General features: G+C 40.3%; 2 protein-coding genes across 4 annotated transcripts; both read left to right on the top strand.

Annotated features, from left to right (window-relative positions):
• Nucleotides 1-75: 75 nt before the first annotated feature.
• On the top strand, nt 76-10095 carry LOC133836027 (glutamyl aminopeptidase). Of its 3 annotated transcripts, none has more exons than XM_062266298.1 (9): nt 76-170; nt 239-645; nt 1381-1751; nt 7355-7502; nt 7565-8086; nt 8146-8435; nt 8492-8635; nt 8697-9188; nt 9248-10095. In XM_062266298.1, the coding sequence occupies exons 1-9, from the start codon at nt 161-163 to the stop codon at nt 9921-9923; spliced, it is 3060 nt and encodes a 1019-aa protein (XP_062122282.1). In that variant the 5' UTR covers nt 76-160; the 3' UTR covers nt 9924-10095. The 3 variants fall into 3 exon arrangements, with proteins under 3 accessions (XP_062122282.1, XP_062122281.1, XP_062122283.1); XM_062266297.1 differs by lacking the exons at nt 76-170; nt 239-645; nt 1381-1751 and adding exons at nt 1953-2104; nt 5735-6163; nt 6751-7237; XM_062266299.1 differs by lacking the exons at nt 76-170; nt 239-645; nt 1381-1751 and adding an exon at nt 6347-7237.
• On the top strand, nt 790-1267 carry LOC133836028 (uncharacterized). The gene is made up of 2 exons (XM_062266300.1): nt 790-892; nt 957-1267. Exons 1-2 carry the CDS (start codon nt 865-867, stop codon nt 1169-1171), a joined length of 243 nt encoding a protein of 80 aa, XP_062122284.1. The 5' UTR covers nt 790-864; the 3' UTR covers nt 1172-1267.
• Nucleotides 10096-14699: the final 4604 nt, after the last annotated feature.

Raw genomic sequence — 14699 nt, 5'->3', positions numbered from 1 at the left:
ATTGGGCAGTTCAGGTACTCGATAATCGATAATCGATCTGTTTATCAAGTCAAAATAGTTGGTCAGATTCTCCATTCAGAATTAGTTCGAGTTCAAGCTCGTTGCAAAGTGGAAGTGTCCCATAGCGTGCGAGTTTCTAGAGCAAGGACTTTAAAGCAAAATGGTTGCCTGTAAGTGCATAAACTTGAATGAATATCATAGTGTGAGCGAATATACGAATTGTGGCATTTATGTACAGGGCTAACGGCCAAGACAGTGGCCATATTTCTGGGCCTGACTGCAACAGCGTTCTGTATCGCAACGATTGTGTTGGCTGTCGAGAAGGCCAGCCTGGAGGATGATCTGCAGGATGCACTAGATAAGTTAGAAGTGCTCACGGGAAGCACAACAACACCAAGTACCACGACTAGTGAAGTAACTACTCCGAGTGGCGAAACTACACCAAGTGGAGTCACCACGCCTAGTGGGGAAACCACACCCAGTGGAGTAACTACGCCTAGTGGCGAAACTACACCCAGTGGAGAATCTACTCCAAGTGGTGAAACGACACCAAGTGGACAAACGACACCTAGTGCAGGCACAACGTCGTCTAGTGTGAATCCAATCTATCCTACACTGCCCACTGGACTTCCCAACCCTGAAGAGGTAAGTGCTATCTTATAATTCCTAGACTATCGTAAAAGCGGCATTGTCCAATTTACACAGTATAGCATTGTTTAGACTCGATTATCGATTATCGTATTTGGGTTTTTGCTGTTTCCCATGTCCGAGTTTTTATCTTGGTCAAAAGGTGTTTGCGCGTTTGTTAGCCATATAGTTAGTGGTCAGTTTAGTCAGAGACCTCGTGCAAGTTTGATATCGAAAATGGGCAAGTTCGTGGAAAATTTAAAAGGTGAGCAATACTTCATTGCTTCAACCAATTTCATCTATAATGGAAATTATTTCAATTGAATTAGATAAAATCACAGCAGAGCGTGTTGCGATCTTCTTTGGATTGCTATCGACTTGTCTGATTGTCGCCCTGGTTGTTGTTGTGGTCCACAGGGATAATCTGTGGCAGCAGTTGAGCGAGGCCAAAGAGAAGCTTGACGTGCTCGAGGATTATATACAGGCCAATGTTTTGACATATATATCCAATCAGATTCAACCGCAAGCACACAGCGAGTTCTAGAAAACATTAATTTAGAAGAATTCATCAGGATTTTGAAATGTATTGTGCTTTGGAATAATACCCCAATGGGTTAATAATAAAGAACATTTACAATAATTTACTACTTGACTAGTTTATGGAACCCTTATCGTCTTATCGTTAACGTTCTTGTAATGACTTGCTTGCTACCAATTATGAATATTCATTTATCTTTATAACTTAAACTATAGATCCAATGGCGTCTGCCGACTGAGCTGCAACCCGTTCGCTATCGTCTTTACTTACATCCGGATCTGGAGACAGGTGCTTGCGAAGGCACCGTGTCCATACAATTCCAATTGAATGCCGTCACCAATCTGATTGTGTTGCATGCCAAGGATCTGAATGTGCACAGCATCAGTATTCTCAATATGATGGCACGTATGCGTATTGCAATTGATAAGTATTATCTGGATGAGACACGTGAGCTGCTGATGATCGAGTTGAAGGAGGTGCTGAGCACAAGCAAGGCTTACACACTGTCCGTTAGCTTTGACTGCGACTTGAGTAGCCTGGTTGGTATTTATCGCTCCAGCTACACAGATGAGGATGGCAACCAGAAGTGAGTAAACGATTAAAGCATTTCAGATCGTGAATGCCCCCCTTACAAGTCATGCTCGTGTGTGTGTGCGTGTGTGTTAGTGAGTAAACTGAGAACGTCGCGCAGCAATAGAAAAAGCCGGTCTCTGGCGTTGAGAAGAGCTTTTGTCAATCGAAAGCTTATGCGCAGCTGCAGCTTAAGGTGAGCAACTCAGTTGTAAATTGTAAGCTAAGCGCGACGGTTGCTTTCGGTTGGTCGATGCTCGGTCGCGTGTTCTGCTGCTGGATCTCAGATTTCGTCTCTCTTTCCTGCTTTCGCCTCAGTCTTCGGTACCGACACGAGTGTGATACGTGCGCGGCATCGATTTGAATTGAGTAATGCAGGCTCTTAGACTTAGTTATTAGTAAAAATAACAGAAGCGAAGCAATTAATTAATTCTTTTTCAGTATCTAGTCTTTGTATTCATCCTAATGAGCTATAACTGTTAATCACAGTAAGCTGTCCAAAAAGCAAGTGCGAATGTGACAAAACCAGTCGAGTGTTATTAGATGCACACACAAACGAACTCAGTTCATTGAATTGTTCGGGGTATGACAAATTTAGACAAGAAACTGTATATCGCAAAATATGAACTGTGAATAAGAGAACCCAACTACGAGTATTAGTGAAAATCCGAATGAATACCGTTGAATCTTGTGTCTGAAACTGGGCAAATATTTTTTTTTTTGTCATTGTCATTGAGGCGGGGCATTGTGGTGCCGTTATGGCCTCGTGTCTGTTCTAATTGAGCGCATTGAGGCGCAAACTGATATTAATACGATTCCATAATAATACTAGTGTTGATAAAAGTAATAATAATAATACGTGTGTTTGTCTGAAATGCGGCCATTGAATTCTATGCCAAAGCAACTTTGACTTTCAACAATAAACACAATAAATAAGCGCACAACAAAATAAAGATCGCCAACAGCAACTCACGCAGCACGCAAAACAGGTTGCAGCAAACACATGCGTCGCTTGCCGCTTGCCGCTTGCAACACCATCTCCCGGTTGCACGTTGCCTTCCCCCCCTCTGCTGGCCCCTTTAACTCTGTCGACAAACAGGCTTCAAGTCTTCAGGCAGCCTCTCGCTCATGCATAGTTCACTTGCCGCGCAAGTTCTTGGCCTTAAAATCGGCCAATACACGACTGCGACGACGACGGCGACGGCGACTGCGACGGCAACCGCGACGGCGGCAACTCGCGACTCGCTTCTGGCCTGTGTTTACATTTTTTTTGTTTCTTTTACAAGCTGGGCCAAGCATTTGGCCATTCGCTTCAATAGCTGGCTCGCTGACTGCTGATACCACAACTCATAGCTGAGAAATTACTTTCTTCAACAGCACCAAACGAAATGGGTCGAGATCGACATCGACATTGGCTTTAATGTTGTTTCCGTTTGTTTGGTTGTTCGCTGTATTTTTTTCTTTATTGTTTTTGTGTCTCGTTGGACACTCATACTCGTAGTAGAATCTTGTTCTTCGTTTTTATAGTTGTTGTTTTTATTTTGTTTTTGTTCTCATAAGTTGAAGCGTCGCGCATTATTTGAACCTTTTTCATTTTCATTGACACTGATTTCTTTTCTTTTCCATTTCTCTTTGGTGCCTCTGGGCAACTGTCACTAATATCATGAATATGAAAATGAGTTTCCTCTTTTTTTGGTTTGGTTTTTTGTTATAGCCGACACAGATTAACTATATTTTTGGTAATTATACAAAGAACTAGGTCTTCTAATGAACTCTCATTTGTGCAATCTAAACATAGATTATATTTTGCAGAAAGTTGCAATAGCAATAATAAAATTTGTGACGAAGATATTTGAGTGAGGGAGATTAGATTATAGTTCAACAATAATAATAAAAAAAAAAAGCAATTAGACTTTAGGTCAAATGCGATTTCAAGTTAATAATGACAGGCATCATGTGAAATTTCAAAACTTGAATTTGTTTTATCTTTATGTAACGCCAGATAAATTTGCTCACTTGTTGTGCACAGCGTGAAAACTATTGCAAACATATAATTTCTTATTGGCGCTATCAGCTATTTGGGTGTGCTGTTATAAATAAGTATTACAAGTGTTTACCGATTGCAAGCACGTACTTTGTGACCCAATCCAAGACTTGGCAATGGGTCTGTGTAATTGTTATGTGTATGACTTTGTTGGTTTACTTTTTTGTTTCTTTATTTTTTTGGGTATTTGTGGGGCGCACTTTGCATTTACTTTTTTGTGAAAGTTGTGACCTTAAAATGCCAGCGGCAATGATCGTTTTGAGAGATTTACAAATTCATATAAAACAATAAATATTGAATTCTGCAAGTGCATTCAACTCGAGAGCGTGGCTTTAATTAAATTTGCGCATATTTGACTTAATGCCATGTTCATTAGCAGCACATCCAAACAGTTATGCTTTGACATTTCCTCAAGCTTGATGAGCAGAGCAACTTCAGTGCCAACTTCAGAATACGAGCAGCTTGTAGACACAAATACAATGGGGCGTATGAAATTATGCAGTTGTGCAGATAGTTTGCAGTTTTTGTTGCTGTTGCTCTTTGCTGTTATTGTTGTTATTGTTGCTATTGCCATTGTCTCCCGCAAGTGTTTGACTTATAAGGTAGTCATGCAATCCGTTGATGGTACAATGTGCCTTTTGTCTGCACCCTAATTGAGTCAACGCCAAAATATGTACATTGCATCATTGGAGGCGTCGCTCGACAACGTCGACACACAATGATGAGTTTGATCTGTGCGGCCTGCCTCCGCTTTCCTGCCCCACACACAATTTGTGCAACTAGCTCAAAATTTGCATCTTCCTCATATGTTATTCGTCACTTGAGCTTGCCAAATTAATGAATATGAATTGAAATTATAATTATTTCATTGAGTCAAAGTCTAGCCACAACAATGAATTGCATCACATAAAACTAACACTATTCAGACTTGTTTTTGCTGCAAGTCAAAACAAAGCATAACATAACATAAAGTTGCGGCTTCTAGCTTGAATAATCATCACAGTTTTGTATTCCAATCGGTTCGCAATGTAAATCAGGTGTCATTGAGCTCATTAGCTTATCGTTTCCGTTAGCTGTCCATGGTATCACAAACTTGATGACACTTTGCTGTCCATCTATCTCTACGCATTTATGTGGCCAATTCAATTCATTTACATTGCTAATTTGCTGGCAGCCATGTTTCCCATGGCATGAACCCATCACAGATTTGTATACTCACACCAGAGACAGAGAGAGACAAGATTGCAAATCATCTAACAAAGAGGCAACAACCTTCCTGCCAGCAGTCAATCACACAGATTACGACGGCGACGTTGGCATTAATGGTGACGCCGACGCCGACGCCTCTCTGTAGAAAGTGGCCTGGCTTTGCCTGGCCTGTGGTCGTATCATTGCAATTGCAACAAACCTGGAAATTTGTAATACAACTTTGCGGTTTGTCAGCGTCACAATACACAAAATACAAAACTAAAAATAATGTATAAAAAATAAAACTTGGCTTAAAGTCGTTACAATTACACACACATACATGGACATTAGGTGAAATGACCAACATCAACTCCATTACGTGACTGACGGAGATTACATTTGATTGATCTGCCAACGAAGTTGGAGCGACAATCGCATCAAGTCTCAATGAAATCAAGTCAACGACGGAAGTAGCTCAGTCAAATCAAAAGCAAACACAAGTTATGTCTCTGTTTATAGGGAATAACTGTCGAAAAAGTGATAATGGCAACGTGTGTAATTTAGTCTTCTTATGGAGAGCTCAAATTACGCACACCGATGACACAATACTTGTCGATTGGAGCTTATGTCGCTCGCTACGAGATACATTTCGAGATGAAATGTCAGCTAGCAATAAAACTCGACTTAATTATCTTCATAGCCAGGGCAGCTTGTGGAATTGTTGAACAAAGCAAAGAGTTTATGAGTTTTATTTTATTTAATTGTAGCTCACCAAGTCAGAATAAATGTAACAATAGCAGTGTAAATGAGACTAGCTAGCCAACAGTTCAACTTAAATAAAAGCCAAATACGAGTAGAATAAAAATACAAAGTCAACGGCATGTATGCAACAAAAAACGTGCGCCCACGCAGCAGCCTCTCCACAGATGACAATCATCGCATCAAGGATACAAATCGACCGCATAAGAAGAAAACCAGCAACACAGTACTCACATTAGTCGCGTTTTGTGTATTTCTGCTAGTGCTTTGCAGTTTTCTGCTAGGCGCTCTGGTTTACGTGGGCAAGAATATTGCCGATGAGCATCAAAAGCAGCACGCAAGCGGTAGTCTGGTGGCAATAAACGACACAATACGCACCATTTACGTGGATCGTGATCAATTGTTGTCAACTAAACCCATTTTAAGCGTAATATCAGGTTTGTGTCTCATTTCGCATACACATACAAATTTTTAAACTTCCGCGGCAAACTATCGTTTGGCTCATAGCAATCAGCTTTGTGTTGCCATTCAATGTACGATAGCGACTGCGAAACAGCTGTTTGACATATGTATGAAAGGTGGAGAAACATCAAAATAGGCGGACCCAGTCACTTGTTTTTTCGGTTTAGCATTTGTAAAAAATGCTATTTTTAATAAAAATCTAATAAATGGGAGGAGGAAATTCGATTGGTACCAAACATTTTTTGAAAAACACGGAAATAAGACGCAATTTAAAATGACGCGCAATCTACTCTCTTTTCGAAATATACCAGAATGTTAAAAGAAGAAGAATCGGCATATTCGTTTAGCGTTATGCAAATTTGCGCTGCGGTCACACTTCAACACCGGTGTTAAGTAAAACAGCTTTAAGAATAAAGCTTGTTCATTAAAAACAAAAGTCATCCTAAAAGAGCAATGAATTTATAATAGTGTCATTTATGTTTCTCCACCTATAATACGTGTGTCCATTGTGCAATCAAAAATACATATTCGACATATTACTGATAATTTGCAAACAAACCAGATAGTCGAACTTACTCCACCCAAGTGCCAACCACCAAGAAAATGCGAACAATGGCTGGAATTTCGCCGGAAATTCGTGCTGCTAGCAAAGTATTGAAGAATCTTGGCTTCAGACTGCCAAAACAACTGAAACCCCATAAGTACAATCTACGGCTGAAACCAGATCTCAACCAAAAGAGCTATACCGGCAACATTAGCATCAATCTCCAAGTATTGGATCCCATTTCATTCATACCCGTGCACATAAAGCAGCTGAACGTTAGTCACGAGAAGTTGGAACGCTTGGATGAATCTGGAGCGCCATTAAAGGACATCAAGCCAACGCTTTCGTTTGCCTATCCGGAGTACGAGTATTTTGTATCCGAGTTCGAGCAGCCGCTGGAAGTGGGCAATTATACATTGCATTTAAGCTTCAACGGGTCACTTATCGATCGCATTACGGGATTTTACCAAAGTTCTTACTATGATAAGCTTAAAAATAGAACAAGGTAGAAGGCATGTTCTTATTTAACTAACCTACACACACACAGTTGCATACAATCAAAGATTAACCCGTATGATTTTTCTTTGACGAATTACTAATCTTAAATTTATTACTTACACAGATGGATCGCCTCCACCAAGTTCGAGCCCACCTATGCCCGCTTGGCCTTCCCCTGCTTCGACGAACCTCACATGAAGGCACAGTTTGCCATCACGATTGCCAAGCCAAAGGGCAGCGATTATCATGTGCTTTCTAACATGCCTGTTTCTGTAAGAATTATATCTGGATTTCATTGTATACCTTAAACTATATTCCTTGGGTCTATTTGCAGACTGAGGAGGATGTTGGGGATCTAACTGAGGTGATTTTCCAAGAAACGCTACCCATGAGCACATATCTGGCGGCCTTTGTTATCTCCGACTTTAAGTACACGACCACCACGATTGGAGACACTAGCATTGAACTGCGCGTGTATTCGACACCTGCCCAAGTAGACAAGACGCAATACGCACTGGAGACGGGTGCTGGTGTCACTGCCTATTACATTGATTACTTTAACATCTCGTATCCTCTGCCCAAGTTGGATATGGTTGCCATACCCGACTTTGTGTCTGGTGCTATGGAGAACTGGGGTCTGGTGACGTTCCGCGAAACCGCCTTGCTGTATGACAAGAGCACCAGCTCCAGTGTGAATCAGCAGCGTGTGGCTGTCGTTGTTGCTCATGAGTTGGCTCATCAATGGTTTGGTAATCTGGTCACCATGAACTGGTGGAACGATCTGTGGTTAAACGAGGGTTTCGCCTCCTACATCGAATACAAGGGCGTCGACCACATGCACAAGGATTGGGATATGGTAAGAACTAAAATATTGTTAACTTTGTTGTGTATTATTTCAACTGTTTGCGTTTGCAGATGAACCAATTTGTGACTGCTGAGCTGCATCCTGTGCTGAAAATTGACGCCACTCTAGCCTCACACGCCATTGTCAAGTCTATTGAAAGTCCCGATGAAATCACCGAATATTTTGATACCATCACCTACTCAAAGGGCGCTGCTTTGGTCCGCATGTTGGAGAATCTTGTCACAGAGGAGAAATTCAGAAATGCCACCACACGCTATTTGAGCAGTCACATGTATAGCACAGCCACAACTGATGATTACTTGACTGCTTTCGAGGCGGAAGATATTGATATTGATGTTAAGTAAGTTAATCCACTTTGCTATCTAAAATTACAAATCTAATGATTATACCTTTTAGGCTGATTATGCAAACTTGGACTGAACAAATGGGTCTGCCTGTAGTTGAGGTTGTTCAAAATGGCAACACTTACAGGCTGACGCAGAAGCGTTTCCTTGCTAATCAGGATGATGAAACTGCCGTAGTGGAGCCCTCTTCCTTTAAGTATGTAAAACTGTTAAAGCTAAGTTTAATTTCTTGACTAATAAATCTCTTCTATTTATAGCTACCGCTGGTCTATTCCCATTACCTACACGACCAGCGCTGACAGCACTGTGCAGAGCACGATCTTTAACTACAACGATAATGAGGCCACCATTACAGTGCCCAGCACTGTCACTTGGATCAAGTTCAACAAGGATCAGGTTGGCTACTACCGTGTCAACTATCCTGAGCCGCAGTGGAGTTCTCTTACTTCGGAGCTGAAGACTTCACGGCTAACCTTTAGCACTGCCGATCGTGCACATTTGTTGAATGACGCCAATGCATTATCCGAAGCTGGACAGCTAGCTTATGCTATCACTCTTGAATTGAGTACGTATCTGGAAAGCGAGGAGGACTACGTTCCATGGAGCGTGGGTACAGCAATGCTGACATCGCTGAGAAATCGTGTGTACTACACCAATCAGTACAAGAACTTTACAGTGTACGGTCGCAAATTGCTGACACCCATTGTAGAGAAGCTTAGCTATACCGTTGGCGAAGATCATCTGGAAAAGTATGTTCAGCCTTAACTAACTGAAATTTCTTTTTGCTAACTTTTCATATATTTTGTAGTCAATTGAGAATCAAAGTACTGAACGCTGCCTGCAGCATTGGACATGAGAGCGCCCTGGAGCAGGCAACCACATTGTTCAACCAATGGCTGGCCGCTCCTGCCACTCGTCCAAGCCCTGATATAAGAGATGTCGTGTACTACTTTGGTTTGCAGCAGGTGAACACAGAGGCCGCCTGGGATCAGGTCTGGCAGCTTTACTTGACTGAGCCCGATGCCCAGGAGAAACTTAAGCTGATGAACGCTCTGGCAGCTATTAAAGTTCCATGGCTGTTGCAACGCTACATCAATTTGGCTTTTGATGAGACCAAAGTGCGCAGACAGGATTACTTCACTCTGATCGGCTACATTTCGACAAATCCCGTGGGCCAGAGTCTCGTCTGGGACTATGTCCGAGAGAATTGGGCGCAGCTGGTGGAGCGCTTTGGCATTAATGAGCGTAATTTGGGTCGTCTGATTCCAACTATTACCGCCCGTTTCTCAACGCAAACTAAACTGGAAGAGATGGAGCAGTTCTTCGCCAAATACCCAGATGCCGGCGCTGGCACCTTGGCTCGTCAGCAGGCCTTGGAGACTGTGAAGTCCAACATTAAGTGGTTGGAATTGAACCAAACGCCAGTGGGCGATTGGTTGGCCACATATGCAGAGCAGGCCACAGCCAGCAATAGCATCCCATAAGCTAATGGTTGATGATATCCAAAGTGGCTTCCTTGTAAAATATAATTAATGTAAAAACTATCAACTGATTTTTGAATAGTCTTAGCCAACTGATGCATTTGAAGTTGATTGCAAATGTGAATTAAGGAATTGTGAATATGATAATTTTTGAATAAAATGCAAATTAATTGAATTATATATTGTAATCAACTTATGCTGCCATCTTGACTGCCAGATGGACCATTGAAATCAGCATAAAAGTTGGTGAAATATTTATTGGTTTATTATCTCGAAACATGACCCAGTCTCGCTTTTGTATTGTAATGAAATTGAGGAAACGGATACGGAAATTGCCAACAATGTGCGCGTGTTTGTTTAATTCGAAGTCGAAGGCGAAGGCTAGGCGTTTTTTATGAGTTTGCCAGATTTAATGTCACCCAAACTGTTTATGGCAAAAAGGACATTGATGTTTGTTTACTTGTGGACACTTTTTGGCCACGATGTTTCCAAATGCTTACATGGCCCATGCCAATGGCGTCAGCATGTCATTAAACGAAATTGTTTACGACTCGAATTGAACGGAATTGAATTCACCAACTGATTATGATGTTTTCCATGGAAGAATATAAAAAACTAAAAAACTATGGAGATCTCTGCGCCGAAAAGCCAATCGTTCAAATAGAGCGTAACCAAAATGCGGAATGATGACTACATTTCAATGCCTTTGCCAACAGGAAGCTGCATAAATTTTGGATAGGACCTATTAAATTATCACCACTATCCATGCAACAACCACAGGACCAACAACAATAAATAAATGGCCATATTTTGCAGCTCGGTCTTGATAAACTGTCGCCGAGATGCGAGCGATTTATTTGATTTCGATTTTATTTGAATTTGATGTGGCTCGTAAATTGTAGAATTGTTGTTTGACATTTCCCAGGACGAGCAAAGCGAGAGCAGAGCAACCGAAATGGTAGGACAAGGTCACTCCTACAAAACATATCATATCGACCCAACCAGGCCAGACCAGACCACGCCAGACAGACAGTGTTCCAACTATTTAATGAAATCGCACGGCGCACGATTGAGACATGATAATGTGTATCAAACGCTGAGTTCCACAGGACCAACTTCTCTAACTGTAAATGTAACAGCTGCAGGCGTTTAAATTGGCCAAAAGCAACAGCAACAACAACTGCAAGAGGCAGAAGGCAAGAGGCAGGCAGAGGCAGTCAATTCCCAATGCAAGTGCTCGTTTGGCTATACCCCTGTGTACCATAAAGTTGCCCTACTCCTCCCAATATCATACGAGACTCGTCTTCGCCATTCACATTCGCATTCACACTCACACTCGGGTTTCCCACGGCCAAGCAAACTCATTTCACTTTGTCTACAGCATCATTGGGCTGTACTTGGAAGCTCGTAAGTAGTGCAATTTCTAAACTGAAGACAGACATTAGCATCAACATTTCGACGGCAAATGAGTGGCTTATTTATTTATAGAACATAGTCTATATACGCAACTATAATGTCCAACGGACAGGCTCGGCACTCGGCAATTCTGCTCATTTCAATACAGTTTTAATAAAGGTGTATAACTCAGACTTTAATTCTTTTCACGCCCATATATATTATATTATAGTATGACGCACATCTGAACCCGTTTGCATAGAAGTTGAGTTCAAAGCAACTTCAAGCTGATTTTAACTGATTAAATATTTGTAGCATTATTTTTTGTTATTTTTATTTCAACATTTAAAATTTTTGTTTATGTGTAAACAAAAAAAAAAACTATTGTTTATCGAGTTGATCTTAACTAAAGTGTGTAATACGTGTAGTGCCAAAAATTATATTTTTGGTTTTCCCAAATAAAAAGATCATAAATCTTAAAGTGTGTAAATCATTATGTATACATTAAAGCATAGCGTTAATGGTTTACTATTAGTTTGCTATTATTAGATAATAAATCCTTATAATTAAATGTAAACAATGAAAAAAAGCATAGCATAAATAATTTGCATTTAGTTTGCTTGCCACTTGCGATGGCAGCTGGAAAATTTAGTTAGCACTTTAATGTTTACTATTTATTTATAGGGGTCTATTTTGCGTTGGCTTTTGCCTTTGTGTCAGCAACAAATAATAAGTTATGCCAAAGATATTGTCATTTAACTTGTTTGTCGGCCATTTAACCTGCTTTTGAGGGGATAAATTAGTATCGCTCATACGCCATGTTATCATAAGCGGCCGTTGACTTTTGTTTATCAAGCTATCGCCCATCATCTGAAATGGCGGTCATGCAGTCTACCTAATTGTGCACAAGTATGCGTGTGAGGATGTGTGTGTGTGTGTGTGTGTGGCAGCCAACAACATTGAACCTTGATTTTATTGGTTGCAGTGGCATTTTTACGACCTCAAACCTGTTGGTGATAATGTAATGAAAAGTAACGTAACGTAATCTATCGGAACGTGTGTGTGTGTGCGTGTGTATAAACCAATTTGCCAACTGATGGAATAACTTCATTAGTCGCTAATTGAATTGGCATTACATTCGACAGTTTGAGCATTCGTGCGTTTGTTAACTATTGGCATAAAGTGTAAACTATCCGCTATGCCACTCGCCAATTGATTAATATTATATTTTATTAGTACATCAATCGGCTGTTGCCATGAGAAGAATGGGCACGAGTATGCCAATGCCAATTGCCTTGGGAGCTCGATAACGCAGCAGGCGAAAGCGTCGGCTTTGGTTATCCTTATTTATGCTGTGTTAATAATAGCAAACGCCTGCCAAAGGCTACAGAGCCCAGCCCATTAATCTTAATTCAGTGTAAATATTCAATCAAGCGTAGAACGCCTGATGGCTGCTTTCTTGTAATTAAAGGCACATTAAGCGCTCGTAAAAATTAAATTGTCAGCAGCAGACCCAGAAAGAGGAGTAAGAAACTGGGGCATCTGTTGTGTCCATTGGCTAATTAGTGGCACTTAAATTGATCCCCGCAACACTTGAAGCACTTCCGTTGGCCAATGCAACGATTGACTCAACTTGGCAGCTGTTAAAGCCATGGCTTTCACTCAAGTTTGCATTGCAAAATAAGGACAGAGTACATTCACTTAATATCTTTGTTATTCACTTGAAGATTGAGAAAGTTTTCGCATATCAAACAGAATACACAATATATTGATTGGCGGAATTCCTAATATATGTACATACGAATTTATCTTATAGTATAAACAAAGTTGGTAAATAAGAAGTACTGAACTTATATTCCTTTTTTGTTTACCAGAGCTGTTTTAGTTATTCATTCAAAATTGATCTACGCATTTTTGTTATATTTAAGATATTCAAGTCATTAAAGCAACAAGCACAAACGATAGAAGTCATTGAGGTAAATAATAAACGAAATGAAAGCTGGAAATTCATTTAATTTGCGCTTGTTTATACCCTGTTCATATTAATTGGAATGGTATATACAACAATACATATTCACATTGAATTTATTGCTTCGTTCTTTTAATTGTATTTTAACTAAACACAAAATTGATTACATTATTTATTTGTTACAATTTCAAATACACTTGAAGGTATATTGAATGCGGCCCCGAAATCGCTTTCTGACTTCTCGCAGACATAATGTATTAATATTTTATTAGTCAGTAGGAATATTTACAGTGGCGCGCAACAAATGAGATTTTATCCTTTGAGTTTTATTCAAATTTGTGCAGATCATCGATTTCACGGTACGTTTACATATTTATTGAACAATATTTATTAGATGGACAGCCAACTGCTGATGCGTAGTTTTATTGTCCTTTATGTATGCAGATTGATGTTGTGGGTGGCTGAGCACATTCGAACCTGTTATATGCCTGCCTGACTCTTGGCAGACTTTCTCTTGTGTATGTAAAAATGCATAAAACGGCATAAAACTGCTGCTGATGTCGTTGGCAATAAAAATCTTTGCAAAGAAGTACTATAAAAAGTCTTTAATGACGCGACTGTCTGTAATTAAATGCCACCCAGACTAGCTTCAACACTCCATGCCTCGTGATATGTGCAGTCATCTGTGCTTGCATATGCGGCGTATGCGTGATGTGACTGAACTCTAAGCCGAAGCCAAAGCAAAGGCGCAATGAATTGGTCTTAAAAATGCGCTTTTATCATTTTAATTGAATGCTTAAGTTTCGCTTCGACTTTCTATTTATCTAAAGTCCAAACTGTCTGGACTGTTGTCAATTTCTTTTCTCTATTTTTACTGTTGTTGTTAGTTTCTGGCTAAGCCAGAATTTGACATATGATTTATGGCCGCATGTCGCTGGTTCCACAAACAAGGTCATAAATATAGAAAAATACATACAAATGGCTAAACAAATGGCGAATATGGCAAATCGACCAAACCTCCATTGCTGTTGGCAGACAGTTGCATTTAAAGCAATCGTATTATTTCGTGATGTAATTCGTTTAAAGTAAACTACGTTGAATGAAAGCGAACCCGCGAATTTCGCCTCATTGCGCATTCAGCAGCAGACGAAACGTTTTCGACTGTTTGCACATTGCGTATACTTAATTTTGCATATGGTAAGTAATGGCCATCAGCTAGATTTTTCGTGCGTCAAGCGTAAGCAATTTCCATTAACGCATTTAAGTTTGGGTTTGAGTTTTGTGTTTGGGTTCGTTTCCGATTCGTTTGCTTGCATTTGTCGTTTGTTTATGTCATGACCCGTGCGTTTATCTTATGCGGGTAACTCCATCTCCATTTCTATCTTCGATTCCATTTCCATTTTCATTTCCATTTT

This window comes from Drosophila sulfurigaster, chromosome 2R, assembly GCF_023558435.1.
Source record: "Drosophila sulfurigaster albostrigata strain 15112-1811.04 chromosome 2R, ASM2355843v2, whole genome shotgun sequence".
NCBI lineage: Eukaryota > Metazoa > Arthropoda > Insecta > Diptera > Drosophilidae > Drosophila > Drosophila sulfurigaster.
Note: the sequence above shows the minus strand (reverse complement) of the source record. Positions and strands in the feature narration are given on the sequence as shown.

Coding starts and splice junctions, on each gene's coding strand:
- LOC133836028 (XM_062266300.1), top strand. CDS start 865: ATGGGCAAGTTCGTGGAAAATTTAAAAG. Junction 893..956: donor GTTCGTGGAAAATTTAAAAG/GTGAGCAATACT, acceptor CAATTGAATTAG/ATAAAATCACAGCAGAGCGT.
- LOC133836027 (XM_062266297.1), top strand. CDS start 5,848: ATGTATGCAACAAAAAACGTGCGCCCACGCAGCAGCCTCTCCACAGAT. Junction 8,436..8,491: donor GATATTGATATTGATGTTAA/GTAAGTTAATCC, acceptor TATACCTTTTAG/GCTGATTATGCAAACTTGGA. Junction 8,636..8,696: donor GTGGAGCCCTCTTCCTTTAA/GTATGTAAAACT, acceptor TTCTATTTATAG/CTACCGCTGGTCTATTCCCA.